Consider the following 16,445-nt stretch of genomic DNA (forward strand, 5'->3'; position numbering starts at 1 on the left):
TTGAGCAAGCCTTTTAAAAATGAGTTTTGATACCAGATGAAGAGAAAGGATCAGTAATTCCATATTCATTTTAGGGTATCAAAGTAGTGTAGCTATTTGGCATAATAAAGCCTTCTTTTTTAAAGCTTTCCTATACCCTGCTGTCTTTTTTTCTTTTCTTTTTTTTTCCTCCATTGTAATAATCAAACCATACATGCCAAGCAGCTTACCTAAATCAGTGGCACCAGTATTCTTGGTGGGCCGTTAGCCTCGGAGCCCCATAAGCAGCTTAATCAATTTTCAGCCTCCGTAGTAAAGCGAAAGAGGCAATCAACAGCTTATCAAACTCCCTGTGAGCGGGGGCAGCCAGAGCTCCCTTCATCCATTTACTCCACAGTTCACTCTACCCTGGTTCTCTGTGCCTGGATTTAAGATCCCCAAACCTATCATATTTAGAGGAAGTTTAATTCAATTATTTTTTTTCTGCCTGAGGTGGGTTAAATTGGATTTAGCTTTTGATCTGTCTACATCTAGGCTATCAGTACTGAAGGGCACCTCCGCCCCATCTTCCCTTGGTTTCAGAGTAAATTTCTGGCGTGTTTTCTGGATCGGAACTGTTCTTGCAAATAGGTAAGAAAAGGTAACACAAGAAGGGGGAAAAAATACTATTGCTTTGTGACAGAGCGTGTCAGGGGTAGCAGGAAACCCAGCCTGACTGACCCAGCTCCCAGCCCCAGCTCGGCCTGTACCATTTCAGCCTCTGTCTGGGTTCTACATCACCCTGTTTCAAGTCAGCTTCAGGAGTTCTAGAGCAAGTTGTTTCTCCCATTTGATTCCCATCCTTACTCCTAAAATGAAGGCCTCTATAAAAGCATCTCTTCTATCATATGAAATAACTATAGCAGAATGAATTTCAGTTTATAACTTTTGCAGGGAAGAGGAAGAAACTCAACCAAGTAACTGAAGAATTAATCTCAAATAATGGCAATATAAATATCCTTCCTAAAGGCCTAAATTCCTTTCTACAAGTTTCTCTCAAGTGAATTTGAGTTTTCCCATTAGCTTTTATTTAAAAAACAAAATGTAGATATCTTCCTCTCCAGAAAGAAAAAAAGGTAAAAATTTAATAAACATGGTAAAAGGGGATTTATAATTTAAGTAAATATACAATAATCTTAAAATAATGTAGTAAACAAAACACTAATACCACCCAAATAAAGATGCTGAAAGAATTCTGGTAGCAAAAAATGTGCAACCTTTTTCTCTCTGTTTTCATTTTTATAAGTAACAATCCCAAAAGTTTTAGCAGGTAGACTCAATTCAACAAATTGGCAGAAGATTTCAAACTCCCTTAACGCCTCTGAAATGACATTCAAGACAGTTTTCTCTCCTCTTCTTAGTATTTGAATTCACTGGCCTCTTTGCATGCACTCTCTCTACTTTTGTACACCTGGACCTGGGAAATAAATAGCACTCACTGACACTGCTTAGCAAAGGGGACTCCCTCTAGTTGTTCTGGGAGCTGTAGTCACCTGCCCACTGGCCAGTGAGTGCTCAGTGTTGCCAGTTATTGGCAATATTTGTAGCTTATGCCAGTGCAGAGTCCCTAATTGTCTTTTTTTTTTTCTTTTTTTTTTTTTTGGCTGTGTTGGGTCTTCGTTGCTGCATGCGGTCTTTCTCTAGTTGCAGCAAGCAGAGGCCACTCTTCATTGCGCTGCACGGGCTTCTCATTGCGGTGGCTTCTCTTGTTGTGGAGCACGGGCTCTAGGCGCGCGGGCTTCAGTAGTTGTGGCTCATGGGCTCAGTAGTTGTGACTCGCGGGCTCTAGAGTGTAGGCTCAGTAGTTGTGGTGCACAGGCTTAGTTGCTCTGCGGCATGTGGGATCTTCCCGGACCAGGGCTCGAACCCGTGTCCCCTGCATTGGCAGGCGGATTCTTAACCACTGCGCCCCTAGGGAAGCCCCCTGTCTTTTTATTTCACCAGTAAATAAGTTGCTCACTGGGTTTTCCTAGCACAGGCAAAGGTAGTAGTTGACCCCCACACAGTCATTACCTAATCAGTGGCGGCATTTTAACATGTAAGACAGAGCAAGTGTCAATACTTCTCCTGTCCTAGTAGCAGGACCAAGGAAGGGCAAAGAAGATGGGGGCAGAGACTCTCCAAATCCCGGGAGCTGGATGGGGGGTTGAGGAGGGCACACCCGTTTGAGTTATTCATTTAAGTTTGGAATTTCAAATGAATTTCTGTTCAGCAAAGTAGATATTGTTAGAAGACATTCAGCCTATGCTCTTTGAATGTAAATCTGACAGAATATACTGGTTTTTTTAAAGTAAAATCTTATCAACAAACTTTCAGGAGGTTTGAATGCATGGTGGTGTTTTGAAACGATAGAACAATTCCTCAGAAAGGATTTGGCAGGCAATGGCTAAGCGTATGTGAATGAATGGACTAGTGTTGGTGCGTGTTTCTAATGGGGAAATGGGGCTGCTTTCTAAGAGCTTTTTTCCCACTTGGATACTTTGAGAAGGGAAAGTAGAATAGAATTTATGTTTCGTTATTTTCAGTCTACCCAGCATTATCAGAAATTCAAGGGAAGACTTTACAACAGGAATACAATAAAAAGATATGCTCCAGTGGGACAGCAGAGACAATACTGTAACCCTCAATGCGTTAGCTTCTTGTGTTAGTTCTCCCCTTTCCCTGTTGAGTGTGTGACAAACCTTCTCCTTACTCAGATCCCTTTGGCTCTTTTAACGCTGACAAGAACGTCCCACATTTTATCAGCAGAATACATTAGTGTATGTGAGTTAGCGTTCAAGAGATCCTGGTTGCTATTAAGGAGCAAATCGGAGCCATGGTTTACTGTGTCATTCCTCGGACCGTGTAAGTGATAGGAGGCTTCTTCTGAAGTTCCTTCTACTTGCTGAAAGGAACGGTCAGACTTGACTTCTAAATTGTGGCTACCTGTGCTCTTGTGACAAAAACCTAAAATGTCTATAAATGACTAACTCTTCTGGTGTTACTCACCTTTGGGACGTATGTAAGTTAAGCAGTGAATGATTCTATTTGTACCCGATCCGTGAGAAAGGGTACTGGATGATCCCAGGGGTGGGGCGGTGGGTTAGGGTGGCCCCCTCCTCACCCGCTCCCTCCACCGCTCACCACCTCACCTGCCAACACACACACACACCTCTTGTGGGACCATCTCAGGAGCTGGCTTCCCCATTGTTCACCTTCCCTGGGCCCTGAGTTTTCAAACTAGCCCCTACCTCCAGGTTAAGGCCATTCGATTCTAGTTAATATGAAACCGAGGCATACCTCATTTTATTGCAGTTTATTGCACTTTGCAGATATTGTGTTTTTCACCTATTGAAGGTTCGTGGCAACCCTGTGTTGTCAGATAATGGTCAGCAGCTTTTAGAAATAAAGTACTTTTTAATTAAGGCATGTACTTTTTGTTTGTTTGTTTGTTTTTGTTTTTGCGGTACGCGGGCATCTCACCGTTGTGGCCTCTCCCGTTGCGGAGCACAGGCTCAAAGCGGACGCGCAGCCTCAGCGGCCATGGCTCACGGGCCCAGCCGCTCCATGGCATGTGGGATCCTTCCGGACCGGGGCACAAACCCACGTCCCCTGCATCGGCAGGTGGACTCTCAACCACTGCGCCACCAGGGAAGCCCAAGGCATGTACTTTTTTTTAGACATAATGCTTGTACACTTAATAGACTGCAGTATAAACAATTTTCATATGTACTGGGAAACCAAAAATTCATATGACTCGCTTTATGGTGATATTTGCTTTATCTCAGTGCTTTGGAGCTGAACCCACAGTATGTCTGAGGTATGCCTGTATATTACCTGAGAAGAGTAAATTATTATTTTGGCACAAATTCTTTTGTCTTATTAATAAGTTGAAAGCACAGGATAATCAACTGAGGGGAGATAGATTTCAATAGATAAATTTTAATTATGAAGAAATGATGGAAGAGTCTGAAATTTGGAGTACTTACTAAGAGATGTGAAGTGGGAAGGGTGCCAGGGGAGAGGACCCATAGCCCTCAAGAGCCTTGAAAAGCGAGGAGTAAATCAGATGCATACTGCCTTTCCAGAGGGGCCTAGAACAGTCTGAATTGTTTGTTTTATGCTAAAGCAATGAACATTTATACTAAGCAACTGGGCATGTAAATGTTCAATGAATCAATGGATGGATGGATAAATACACACACATACATACAGTATCCTGAACTCCTTCGCACTCTCTTCCTTTAAAAGAAAAGCAAACGAATTAATTTAACATAAGCCCCTAAACAAAATGATATTAGTAATGCTGAAATTGACATATATATGCTAATATGTATAAAATAGATGACTAATGAGAACCTGCTGTGTAGCACAGGGAACTCCACTTCACCGTACAGTAGAAACTAACACAACATTGTAAAACAACTATACCCCAATGAAAAAAAATTTTTTTTAATTTAAAAAAGAGGGAGATGGGGCTTCCCTGGTGGCACAGTGGTTGAGAGTCCGCCTGCCGATGCAGGGGACACGGGTTTGTGCCCCGGTCCGGGAAGATCCCACCTGCCGCGGAGCGGCTGGACCCGCGTATCGCAAAAAAAAAAAAGAGGGAGATGAAAAAACAAACAAAAAAAAGAAATGCTACTTTGTAAAATAATGCACAGAATTCTAAAACCAAATAAAATCTCCACTTTTTACATATTGGAGCAACAGTGGGCTGTTCAATGTTGCAAACTTTCTGAACATTAAACCTTCTTGAACTGCTAGCTGGCCTTTCAGTTAGCTTTTTCTCTAGTCCCCCACACCCATGGAGTTCAGGAATTGTCATCCCTGTGACCTAAACGTTTGTCAGAATTGGCTCCTGAAGAAACAATGCAAATTGGTGGCCCTACCGTGAAGATTTTCTAGTGTGTTCTAGCTAGTGAGTACAATCACCAAAGGTGACGTTTAAGGCATTTCGAGGCCACTTTTTAAAAACATACTTGGCTGAATACTTCTTCGAGGAAGTTTGCGAGTTATTTTCTGTGGCTCTGCCCCACCGAGCAAACACAGAATCAGAGAATGTTATTCTCTGTGGGTGCTATTCACAGTCAGCAGACAAAGGCTGAGCCTAAGTGGGCACCCAGCACAGCTGCCCTTTCACCGAAGAAGTAACAGGTGATGACCTTTATTCACACGAGGGCTGACGTCTTTGAATCTGCAGCCCCCAGGGACACAGTGCCTCAGTGCCCACAACCAAGTCACTGGTCCCCAGGCCTCAGGAGCCCAAGGAACTTGTATTCATAGCCTCTCAGCACCCCTGATCCCCACGCCATTGTCCACCCCGGCCTTAGCAGTCAGGATAACTAATTAGGAGCATTTGGATTTAACCAGCAGAAAAACAAAGCGTGACAGCTCGTCTGTGTTGCTCCATGGCCAGAGCCTGTGTCCCCTGCAGCCGTCACAGCCCCTGAGCATAATCTGGGACGAGACAGGAATGAGGCCTCCATTAAAACATCACTAAATCTCTGTTAGCAGCTTTCATCAGGGTGGGTGCAGCCAGTGAATGAGTTAGGAAAGAGGACCGTAAGTCATTCGGGGAACAAATCATTCCTTTTAAATAAGGGGGGTTTTAAACAGTGAATGTGGGTGTTTCAGGGTGAAGTGAAGGGACCGAAAGTTGCTCTTTGAAGGATTGGCAGGTTGGCAGCAGGGCAAGTGGAAAGTCACCGTTGTCAGGAGAGCAGGTGGGAACAGTTCCTGCCTCACGGTTTCAGATCCCGGGGGGAGGGGAGAGGGAGAAGTGACAAGTACCAGGACTGGAGCCTGGGTCTTCTGACTCCTTCCCTGAGGCATTCAGTCCTCGGAGGCCTGCCGATCATGACTGCTGGCGTTTTTGGTGATGGGGCTGATTAGCCGAGTGGGTTAATACAGATGATTAACAAGGTGGTAGCGCAGATTGTTCCTTGTGCCAGCTGGTCAGCCTCTGCCCAGAGAAAACTTTGCCTGCCTGCAGATCCAGGCCCCACACCTGACTACAGCCGCACACTCGGCCCACAGACGCGGTGAAGGACTGGGGAAGGCCGACAGGGGCTGCGGCAGGAAACGTGGCTAGCCAAGGGCACAGTTCTTGCTCCTGTTGGGAAACGAGGTCAGAAAGATGACCTTGGGTGCTGAGTGTTGGATGGAGAGGCTTGTCGTCCAGGTGAGAACGAGCTCAGAGATAAGGATTCCAGAAGCCAACTGTGAGCCCCTCGAGTATAAACAGCCTGCTAGTAGGTGAAGATGCAGCTACACCCCTGGATGGTGCTCGGTCAGTACTGAGGTCATTTTCCTGGAGTCCACTTTCCTGGCCCCCACGTCCACTTTGGCTTCCAACCATCTGGGTTTTGTTGTTGATTTGGAGTTTGTGTTGTTGTTGTTTCCCACGTATTAAAAAGCATTGTAATACTGACTAGGTGAGGGCCTGGTTTCAAAGACAGTTTACTTAAAGATAGAAAGTAAGGTTAGTGTCATTCTTACTAAAGGTGGAATTGCACTCTTCCCCCTGCCTGACCCCTCAGCCTGCCACCTCACACATAAATATCTTTTGATCCAAACCCTTTCTTGCCCCCTCCTGGTGACTCAAAACTAACCCATCATGTGATCAGAGGAACAAATGCCTACCATACCTTTGGTTGGTTAGTGGGGCATGGTTCTGTGTATTAGTTATCTAGTGCTGCGTAACAAATTACCCCACAACTTAGTAACCTAAAACGAAAGTAGACATTTACTGCCTCCCATGAATTCTGTGGGTCAGGGAATTCAGGAGCAGTTTAGTTGGGCAGTGTGGGTACAGAATCTGTCGGGAGGCTGCAGTCCTGATGTTGGTTGGTCAGGACTGCATCATCTGAAGAAGCCTTGACTGGCTAGAGCATCTGCTTCCAAGGTGGGTTACTCCCCCAGCTGGCAAGTTGGTGCTGATTGCTGGTGGGAGGCCTCTGCTCCTCCCCACATGGGCCTTTCCACGAGCTGCTTAATGAGTGTCCTCATGAGATGCTGGCTGGCTTGTGAGTGACCTGGGAGAATCAAAGCCACGTGACCTCTCCTTGGAAGTCAGCATCACTTCCACGTTCTGTTCACTTGAAATAATCACTAAGTCAGGCCCACGTTTCTGGGGCGAATTAGACCCCACTTTCTGAAAGGAGGCATGTCAAAGAATGTGTGAACATATTTTAAAACCACCATGTTTTGTAATAGCATGTTGTTTTTGTATACTGTGTTACTACCTTTTTAATACCCACTTTATAGGCAAGAAAACTGAGATTTAGAAAAATTAGCCGGCATACCAAAGCTACACAGCTTCTGCTCAGTGACTGAACCAAGACTGAAGCCGAGGTTTTCTGACTTCTTATCCAGTGTTCTTTCTGCTGTACCCTGAGTGTATGTGTATAAAAAAAAGGCAGCCTCTTGGGTAATGGCATCTCATACTTGCCATTTTTATGGCACAGACATATAAAGGGGAAAAAAATATTTCCAAAAAGCTCAAGAGGAGAAATACATGAAGTCAGTTACAGTTCTTGTAGTTATTTCCTATATACAGTGTGGGAAACATAAGGAAGCAAAAACTCCCTTATCATACATGATACAGTCACAGGGAATAGCCTTGGGCCCCAGAAAGGTGTTTAGGTACTTTTCTCTCACATTTCTTTTATTGCCCTGGTCAAACTTCCCTCATGCCACCAACAGCCAGCATGAAAGGGGCCCCAGGAGTCCTTCTGATTCTTCCTTTCTATTTGGTTCAATTCAGTAAATGCGTGTTGACTGCCTCCTCTGTGCCAGGCACTGTGCAACAGAGGAGGCAAAGGTGAGTAAGTCACAGTCCCTTCCCTCCCTGAGCTCACAGTCTAGGGAGGGAGGCACACAAGCATTTTTTTTTAAGTCAGGGGAAGTTGAACTCAGGGTACTCAGGAAACACATCCAACCCAGTGTGGAAGATGATATTTCACAAAGGTATCCACAACAGTATCTCCCATCCCACATTCCCTTCTTACACTGAGACTTTGACATTCTTCCGATTGAGAGGTGGCATCTTTTTTTTTTTTTCTGAATTTCGGTGGGCCTGTGACCATGGAAGTAATGCTATGTGACTTCTAAGGCTAGGTCATAAAAAGTGACACAGCTTCAACCTGCTACTCTTTAGGAACGCTCACTCTTGTAAACCAGCCACCATGTTGTAAGGAAGCCCATACTAGCCCGTGCAGAGACCCCACAGAGAGAGGCCACATGTAGTCATTCCAGATGACAGCCATCATCAACCACCAGACATGTGAGTAAAGATACCACCAAATGACTCCCCACCTAGCCTTCAAGTCTTTCCAGCAGAGGCTACGATGAGACTGCAGATACCATGGGGGAGAGACAGGCTGTCTCTACTGTGTCCTGTCTGAAATCCTGACCTACAGAATCTGAACATATTGGCTGTTTTACACCACTAGGTTTGGGGGTAATTTGTTTTATAGCAATAGTAACTGGAACGCCCAGTAACCTGGCTGTCAGGGAAGGCTTCCGAGTGGCTGTGATTCTAGATTAAGAGGTGAGGCTCTATAATGCGTGAGCTAGGCAGAGGGCAATGGGATGAGGACTTCCAGGCCTTGGTAGCTTCAGACCCCTCAGTGACCTTAACCCATGGTGTTTCTGGAATGGAGGCAAGCAGGAGAAAACTCTCATTGCTGACTTGGACATTTCTGAAGAGTAATTTTCATTACTATTTTGACAGTTCTGTCTGTACGCTTCAAGATTTTGATAGCTTGTCTCAAAACATTCATGGTATAAGTATGATGGTATCTCATCACTTTCCTTGGAAGTGAAAGAGTCTGTGATGTGCCTAAAGCAGCAAAGAGTGTAGAGTTTATAATCCTTCCATCCCACCTGCACATCTGAAGCATGAGCCCGGTTCTCTATCAAGAGAGCTGCCTAGGTGTTCTCTCTATTCATTTATTCATTCAGCAAATATTTATTTAGCACATACTACATGCCCGGAGCCATGCCGGCCCTGAATTTGAGAGGGCCCATTTTCTCAGAAAAGGACTAGTGTTTCTTGATGGTTATGGTCAAACCCCTGTATTCTGCCTGGGTGCCAAGAATTAGTAGAGGCTACCTATAATTCTGCTTCAACCTAGTGACATCCAGTGGGATTTTACCCCTTGATGTCTCATGCCGGCCATTCTCACATTTGTGGTTGGTCTACAAGGGGCCAGAGGGATTATAAGAAGGCTCTGTCTAGTCAGGTGTCGAGGGCTGATGAGGTTTCTAGCACTTTCAAAATTCATTCGCTTGGCCATCATTAAAAAGTCTACAGATAAAAAATGCTGGAGGGAGCGTGGAGGAAAGAGAAGCCTCCTACACTGTTGGTGGGAATGTAAATTGGTGCAGCTACTATGGAAAATAGTGTGGAGGTTCCTCAGAAAACTAAAAATAGAATCACCATATGATCCAGCAATCCCACTCCTGAGCATATATCCAGACAAAACTAAAATTTGAAAAGATACATGCACCCCTATGTTCATAGCAGCACTATTTACAATAGTCAAGACATGTGGAACCTAAAATAGGACACAAGTGAACAGGGCTACAAAACAGAAACAGACTCACAGACATAGAGAACAGACTTGTGGTTGCCAAGCGGGAGGGGGGAGGGGTGGGAAGGATCGGGCATTTGGGATTAGCAGACACAAGCTATTACATATAGAATGGGTAAACAACAAGGTCCTACTGTAGAGCACAGGGAACTATATTCAATATCCTTTGATAAACCATAATGGAAACGAATATGAAAAAGAATATATATATATATGTATAACTGAGTCACTTTGCTGTACAGTAGAAATTAACACAACATTGTAAATCAACTATACTTCAATAAAATTTAAAAAAGAGAGAGACAAAGTTCATTCACCTGATGCTCTAGAGATGGAGCCAGGAAGCATGGCAGCCTCACAGGACTATATTCGCTCGTGTATCTTAGCGAGAACTGTTGACTGCATGTGTTAGTGGCCTGCAATTCCATCTACATTTGGAACTTGCTGCTTTTCAATAATTATCACCCCCATCTTTCTGAGGAAAAATTTTAACGTTGACAGGGGCAGCTTTTCACATTGTTCTTGTTTTTTATTTTAATTTCTGGCTAAATTCTAGTAAACCATCAACATACTTGCTTCTGGAATTTTAAACAAGGTTCAGTCTCATTTGTGACAGCAGGAAAGATCTTTATAGCACAATAAATAAAGAAAAGGTGTAGGGTGCCTCGGTCATTCAAAAAGCTATTGAAGCATTAATAAGCCTGGACTTCCGTAGCTGGGGAGCTGGTTTCCGTCACTCAGAAGCTCACTCTGTTCCAGAGAGCTAGTCACTCACTTATTCATCCGTAAGAAGAAAGTGATAAATGTCTGTTATGTACCAGACACTTACCATGCCAAGTGCAGGGACAGGAGAGAAAAGGCACAGCACCTGCCCTCTGGGAACACCAGCTCTCCAAGTTCTGTCCTGGTACACCAGCCTAACCAAGCCAGTTCACATTTTAGAGGAGGGAAATATGGCTTCAGAACAGGGTTTTGTTGACTCTGATTCCTGCAGAGGCCAGGAAAGTGGTGCCCGTGCCCAAAGCAGGCCTGAGGTGAGACTTCAGGCCGTGATGAGAAGCCGGAGAGAGCATCTGCCTCTGAAGGGGACAGCTGGTACTCAGAGCCCCAGAGCTGCCATCCCTTCCCCTTTTCCAAGAGAAGCCGGAAATTCGTATTTTTATGTGAAATTTCTCAATATTTAAACACTCTGCAGGCCAAACAAAACAAGCTACTGGTTTTGACCTCTGCTTTATAAAAGAGAATGCCTGCTTTTGTTCCGTCAAACTAATGAATGCTCAATTACGGGAAGGAATTTGGAGGTTAGTGTTAGATTGTGCTCCTCAAAAGGCTGCAGACCCCATTCCGAACCCTTGAGATGCTAACTGACAGACTTGCACAGGCTGACAGCTGGGCCCTGAAAGTGGACACACACAAGGAAACAGGCAAGCTATTCCAGGTCACTTTGCAAGATCAGGGCAGTAATGCAAACATTCGGAAGGCTGAAGACAAAGGTCAGGTGGCAGCAAGGAAGCCCTACATTTCCTCAAGCTATTGGTTAATAAATCATATTCAAAAGGTATCACCAGATTCTCCCTCCCTGTCACTGCTTTGTGAGGTGGAAAATTAAATAGAAATCAAAACTAAGATGGCTGTCAGGAGCTTTTAGGAGACCAGCAGGCCAGTGTGAGGCCAACATGGGATGAAGTTTCTGCCTGGAGCAAAGGTCTCCAAAGGGGTGATGACACCCGACCCTGGGCATTGCAGACGGGCTGAACGGTGCAGTGGTTATGCACTGGAGCCTTGGAGACCGGCCGCCCACATTCAGATGCTCACCCTAGACTCACTAGGTGACCTTGGGCAAGTCACTTCACTTGGTGCCTCGAGAAGCACTTCATTTCTGAAGTGGGGATAATAATAGTACCTGCCCCAAAATGTGTTTATGAGGCTTAGAAGAGTTAGCATGTATGACACTTAGAACTCTGCTTAACACGTAAGGCTTAGGAGATAGGAGCTGTAACAGTGGTACAAGTACTGGTATCCTGTTGCTAGGAGATGTGGACTTTTATAAATGGCTCCCTGTAGCTTTCTTCAGTGGTACCAAGACTCTCCATCTGTGGACACTAGACTGCAGTTATCACCACAGAAGTAATGCTGGCTACACCCCAGTTCTGCCTCTCTAGACCACAGGATCCTGCTGCAGCAACAGTTGCACAGTCACCATATGGAACAGCACCTTGATAGGGAAAGCTTCCTCTTGCCTCCAGGGTGCTCCTAGACCAGACGTCCCCAGTGACCCCACAGGGGAATTGCACCTCGAGAGCCCCCTGCCCCACACCTTCTCCCCCGGCAACAAGATCTCCCTAGGGCTCTGCTAGAGCAAGTCAGGTATTACCCTCCCAGCCTCGCCACCTTTGTTAGTCTTGCTGAGAGACGTTCAGAGCTTGAACCAGAAGGTGGGTTTTGGCTTCCAAGTAAAGGTAGGCACATTCAGCACCTGTCTCTGAAGAATGCATGCCCTTTTGGTGGGCTGCACACAGATGTCTTTTCAGTTTTAACAAAAAGCATTCTGTAAGTTTTATAGAACCATAGAATACCTATTTTGTGTGCTAAAAAAAATACTGAGTCCACGCTATTTCTGCAACTATAGAAGGGAGGAGCTTCCCAGACTGAAATGTTGGCAGAAACAAAGAGAACCCATGTTCATTCCCACCTGCAATTATAGTTTTACTAGCTTGTAAAGCACACACAGATTTGCAGTACATTCTTCCCTTGCAGTTGGGGAGAGGCCCTGCTGCGAGTGTAATTGGCTTTCTAGCTTCCTTTAACATTGAGGTGGAAGGGAGCTGGACTGAAGGGCCTTTACTCTTAGAATTAACTGATGTTGAATTGTGTTAAAATCCCACGCGTCTCCCTGAATCCATGTGTTCTATTAAGTCTTCGTTAGGAGTGGAAACACAGCTTACCTCTGAAAATATCTCCATCCCTATCACTTCTCACAGCTTATAAAAGCCAAGTTTCTTTTTTTTTAAAAAAAAAAACAACAATGCATTTTTAACTTAACCCTCATAGGGATTATTCTCAACCCTGTTAACCCGTGTGGTTAAAGCTATATGGCATCTTTAATTTTTTATTTTTTTAATTTATTTTACTTTTGGCTACGTTGGGTCTTTGTTGCTGTGCGCGGGCTTTCTCTATTTGCAGCGAGCGGGGGCTACTCTTCTTTTTGGTGCGCGGGTTTCTCATTGCGGTGGCTTCTCTTGTTGCGGAGCACCGGCTCTAAGTGCCGGGGGCTTCAGTAGTTGCAGTACACGGCTCAGTAGTTGTGGCTCGCGGCTCTAGAGCTCAGGCTCCGTAGTTGTGGCGCACGGGCTTAGTTGCTCCACAGCAAGTGGAATCTTCCCGGACCAGGGCTCAAACCCGTGTCCCCTGCATTGGCAGGTGGATTCTTAACCACTGAGCCACCAGGGAAGCCTATATGGCATCTTTAAATGACAATTTCATACGGTATATCCAACTTTGGACCACTTTCTTCTCTGGCTTTGGCTCCTCTGTTCCCAAGAGGAGAATCACAGGTGCATTTGGATGAAAACTCCCTTTATCACCTCACATCTTGGGTCCTGGGTTTCCTCATTTGTGATGTGAAAAGGTTGAATTAAGCAATTTTTAAAGCCCGTTCTAGCTCTAGGACTCTGGTTCCATGATTATAGAATCCTTGAGAAGCGATTAAGTTGTGGAAGCCACTCTACCTGTATCTGCTTTCTGGGGTTTCCCAGCCAGTTTGCATAAAGCAGCCAAGCTCTGGCCACAGCCAGGAACCTGGGAGGAGAGCCAGATCTTAGCCCCTTCAGTTCTAAGTGACAAATGCAAGATTTCCATTTGCCAAAGGTCAGATGGTATTTCAACTTGTCATTAAATAGAAGTTTGAAACGTTTTCCCAAATACAACCTAAAAGACAGCTTACAAAAACAAGTCAAATATTACTGATTTCCTATATTCCTTAAACACAAATTGCCTTTGTAATACCTTACACTCCAGTGGCTGTTCGAAACAATGCCCAGCACACAAAAGTTGGCCAATAAAAACATGTGGAAGAGAATATGCCATTTAGTGGGTTTGTTACTAAGATGGGCAGCGTCACTCAGGTTATCTGGTGAACGGTGGGTTGTTTTTCTCAGTGTTAACAGCAGAGATCCCACTGCAGCTCAGACAATAAAAGGATAAAGCAGGGCTTCCCTGGTGGTACAGTGGTTAAGACTCCATGCTCCCAATGCAGGGGGCCCAGGTTCGATCCCTGGTCAGGGAACTAGATCCCTCATGCATGCAGCAACTAAGAGTTCATATGCTGCAACTGAGGAGCTGGTGAGCCACAACTAAGGAGCCCACCTGCCGCAACTAAGACCCAGTGCAACCAAATAAATAAATAAACATTTAAAAAAAAAAAAGTTGGGGCATTAATAAGGGAAGGTGTAGACCTGATGAGAAAAGGAAATCCAGGGAAGGATACTGTGAATGGATTCTTGGCTGGAGGAGAGGTCAAGGGTGCAGAGAAAGTCTAGGCAATGGTGGGTAATAAAACTGCTGATTGGAGTTTCACCTTCTTCTCCTTTCTCTGCCTACTGCCTGCTGGGAGTAGGGACTCATCATCCTACAGGCAGGTACAAGGGGCTAGAAAGAGCCAGGATTCTCAGCCTGCGGGCTTCACCCCCGGAGTGGTTAAGGCACAGTCTCACTGAAGGCCAGGGGCCTGCTCACTCCACTCTCATGTCATAGCACTTAGTCAAGGAGAAAGAGAAAAGAACATTCAGGAAACCTACTACCCAAGGTAACAATAGCAGTCTATCCCTTACCAAGTCACATCCTATCTCTGGCACTTAAAATCTTTGTCTGTAAGATGAGAAGGTTGTACTAACAATTAGATTAACAATGGCTACTTTTTATTATATGCTCAAGAAATGTTAGTTACTTGTATTATTGAGTGCTTACTTTAGGCCAGATCTTGTTTGAAATCTACATGGATTATCTCATTTAATCCTCACAACAGCCCTATAAGACGGGACGATTATCATCCACCTTTTGCCAGTGGGATGAACTTGCCCAAAGTCATCTAGCTAAAGTGGAGGAGCCAGGACCCAGGCTGTCCTGTTCTAGCACATACTCTTTTGCTTTTTCAATTTTGTATGAAATTTTTCAGACTTATCAAAACATAAGTAACAACTACTACCCGCTGCCTGATTACCGCTGTAACTGTAGGTATTCCCTTCACCAGTGGGCACGCACTCCGAGCTGCTACACTGTACCGTCTGCTTCCAGCACGGACGTTCTCTATTTCTAGAGGCAAACTGGTAGCAAGATCCACCTGGCAGCAAGGCCCAGCCCCACCATTGCTAAAGCCCCACCAAGTCTTTCACTGGGTGGAGGGAGGGAATACTATGGCAAAGAGGGGACCAGAACAAGGTCCCCAGGCACCCCTCGCTGGCCAGAGAGCCAACACGTGGCACGAACCCCAGAGCCCAGGACACTTGGTGTAGCCAGGCCCAGCCCCCCACCCAGTTCCCCTACACAGGCCATAGCCCCTAAAATGTTTACAGATCCGTTTTGACCACTGGCATAGTGGTCAAAACGGAATTTCCATTCTATCCAACCCATTGACCTGTAGTTGTCAAAAATAGCAAATTTCTAGAATAAAGAACTGGATAACCCACAGAATATATTAACTTATAGTCCAAAAAGGAATGCAGGCTAAATACATATGGATTTGTGACACTATGAATTCACTTTTTGTGTTTCAAAAGTTTGGAGTTAACACATTCTACATTCATAGCTATGGCTGACCTGTGTCCATGTGTGTTTTTGTATTTACAGCTAGTCTGATTCCAAAAAGGACTTTTGTGGTAGAGCTTCTCTCCTCTTATATGTGTGTGTGTGTGTGTGTGTGTCTGTGTGTGTCTCTGTGTGTGTGTGTGTGTGTGTTTTCATAACTGTGACTAATTTTAATTCCCATCCCTTTCCATTGGTTTGAATCATTGGCATATACACTTATCAAAGATGATTCTTTGCTGCTCGGGATCCTGCATGCTTGGAGTTCTGCTAGCATCCCTCCCACAGAATGTGGTTAGGAAACCCAACTCTTCTAGAATTGCCTTTAGCCTAAAGCTTCCCCCCAGCTACTGGAAAGACAGAGAGCAAAAATCTCTGATGCAGCTGACATTTTAGGTGTGTATATAATTTACCAAATTGTTGGCCACTCAGCTCTTAGTCAGTGGTCACAAAAGGAATTAGCAACCCTCCCCTGCTATCCCAAAACCCGAAGAAGGAAGGGTGTTACTTGGCTTTGGCACAGACCTGCTGGCGCAGTGTCAGACAGCAGCACAATGGTACATTTTGGCCGCAGAAGACTTTGGGGTGGCAGAAAGGGCCAAAATAGTTGTGGCATAAGTTGGCCAAGATATTAAGCAGATCTGAGTTTAATTTAATGTAGAGATAACAACTCTTTTTTTGTTTTCCAGCTGGCTGCTGCTTTCTCTGTCTCCATGGGACCAAAGATTTCAGCCAGGAGTTAGTTCATAAGGGCATTAAAGTCCTTTCAAAGTGAGACATGTAATGGTCTTTACACAGGCTTTCACATTTGGCTGGGCAAGATGGAGTAAGGATAAAAAGGCACATGAGGATCTGGGGGAAGCTGAAAATGGATCTTGAGGCTTGAATTCCTCCTATGCGTTTGCTTAAGCCACATTGCCTGAGCTTAGAATAGAGAGGCAGGCAGTCTGTCTCCTTGGGATAAGGAAGGATTTGGAACTCAGCGACTCTGAGGTCTTGGCCCCTACTGTGTTTTCTGGTTTGTTTTGTTAGCAGGAGCAAGTTATTCTAGTT

The 16,445-nt window shown here is 44.9% G+C and overlaps 1 protein-coding gene across 6 annotated transcripts in view; it reads left to right on the plus strand.

The window, feature by feature from the left end:
• Positions 1 to 16,445, plus strand: part of PLEKHM3 (pleckstrin homology domain containing M3) — a 190,089-nt gene that overhangs the window by 103,453 nt on the left and 70,191 nt on the right. The window contains exon 7 of one of the 6 annotated variants that reach the window (XM_032636958.1): positions 562 to 609. The exons of the other annotated variants lie outside the window; for them this stretch is intronic. Within the exon in view, the coding sequence (XP_032492849.1) occupies positions 562 to 609 (48 nt within the window). The remainder of the gene's footprint in view (positions 1 to 561; positions 610 to 16,445) is intronic. 6 annotated transcript variants of the gene reach the window in all.

This window comes from Phocoena sinus, chromosome 7, assembly GCF_008692025.1.
Source record: "Phocoena sinus isolate mPhoSin1 chromosome 7, mPhoSin1.pri, whole genome shotgun sequence".
Lineage (NCBI taxonomy): Eukaryota > Metazoa > Chordata > Mammalia > Artiodactyla > Phocoenidae > Phocoena > Phocoena sinus.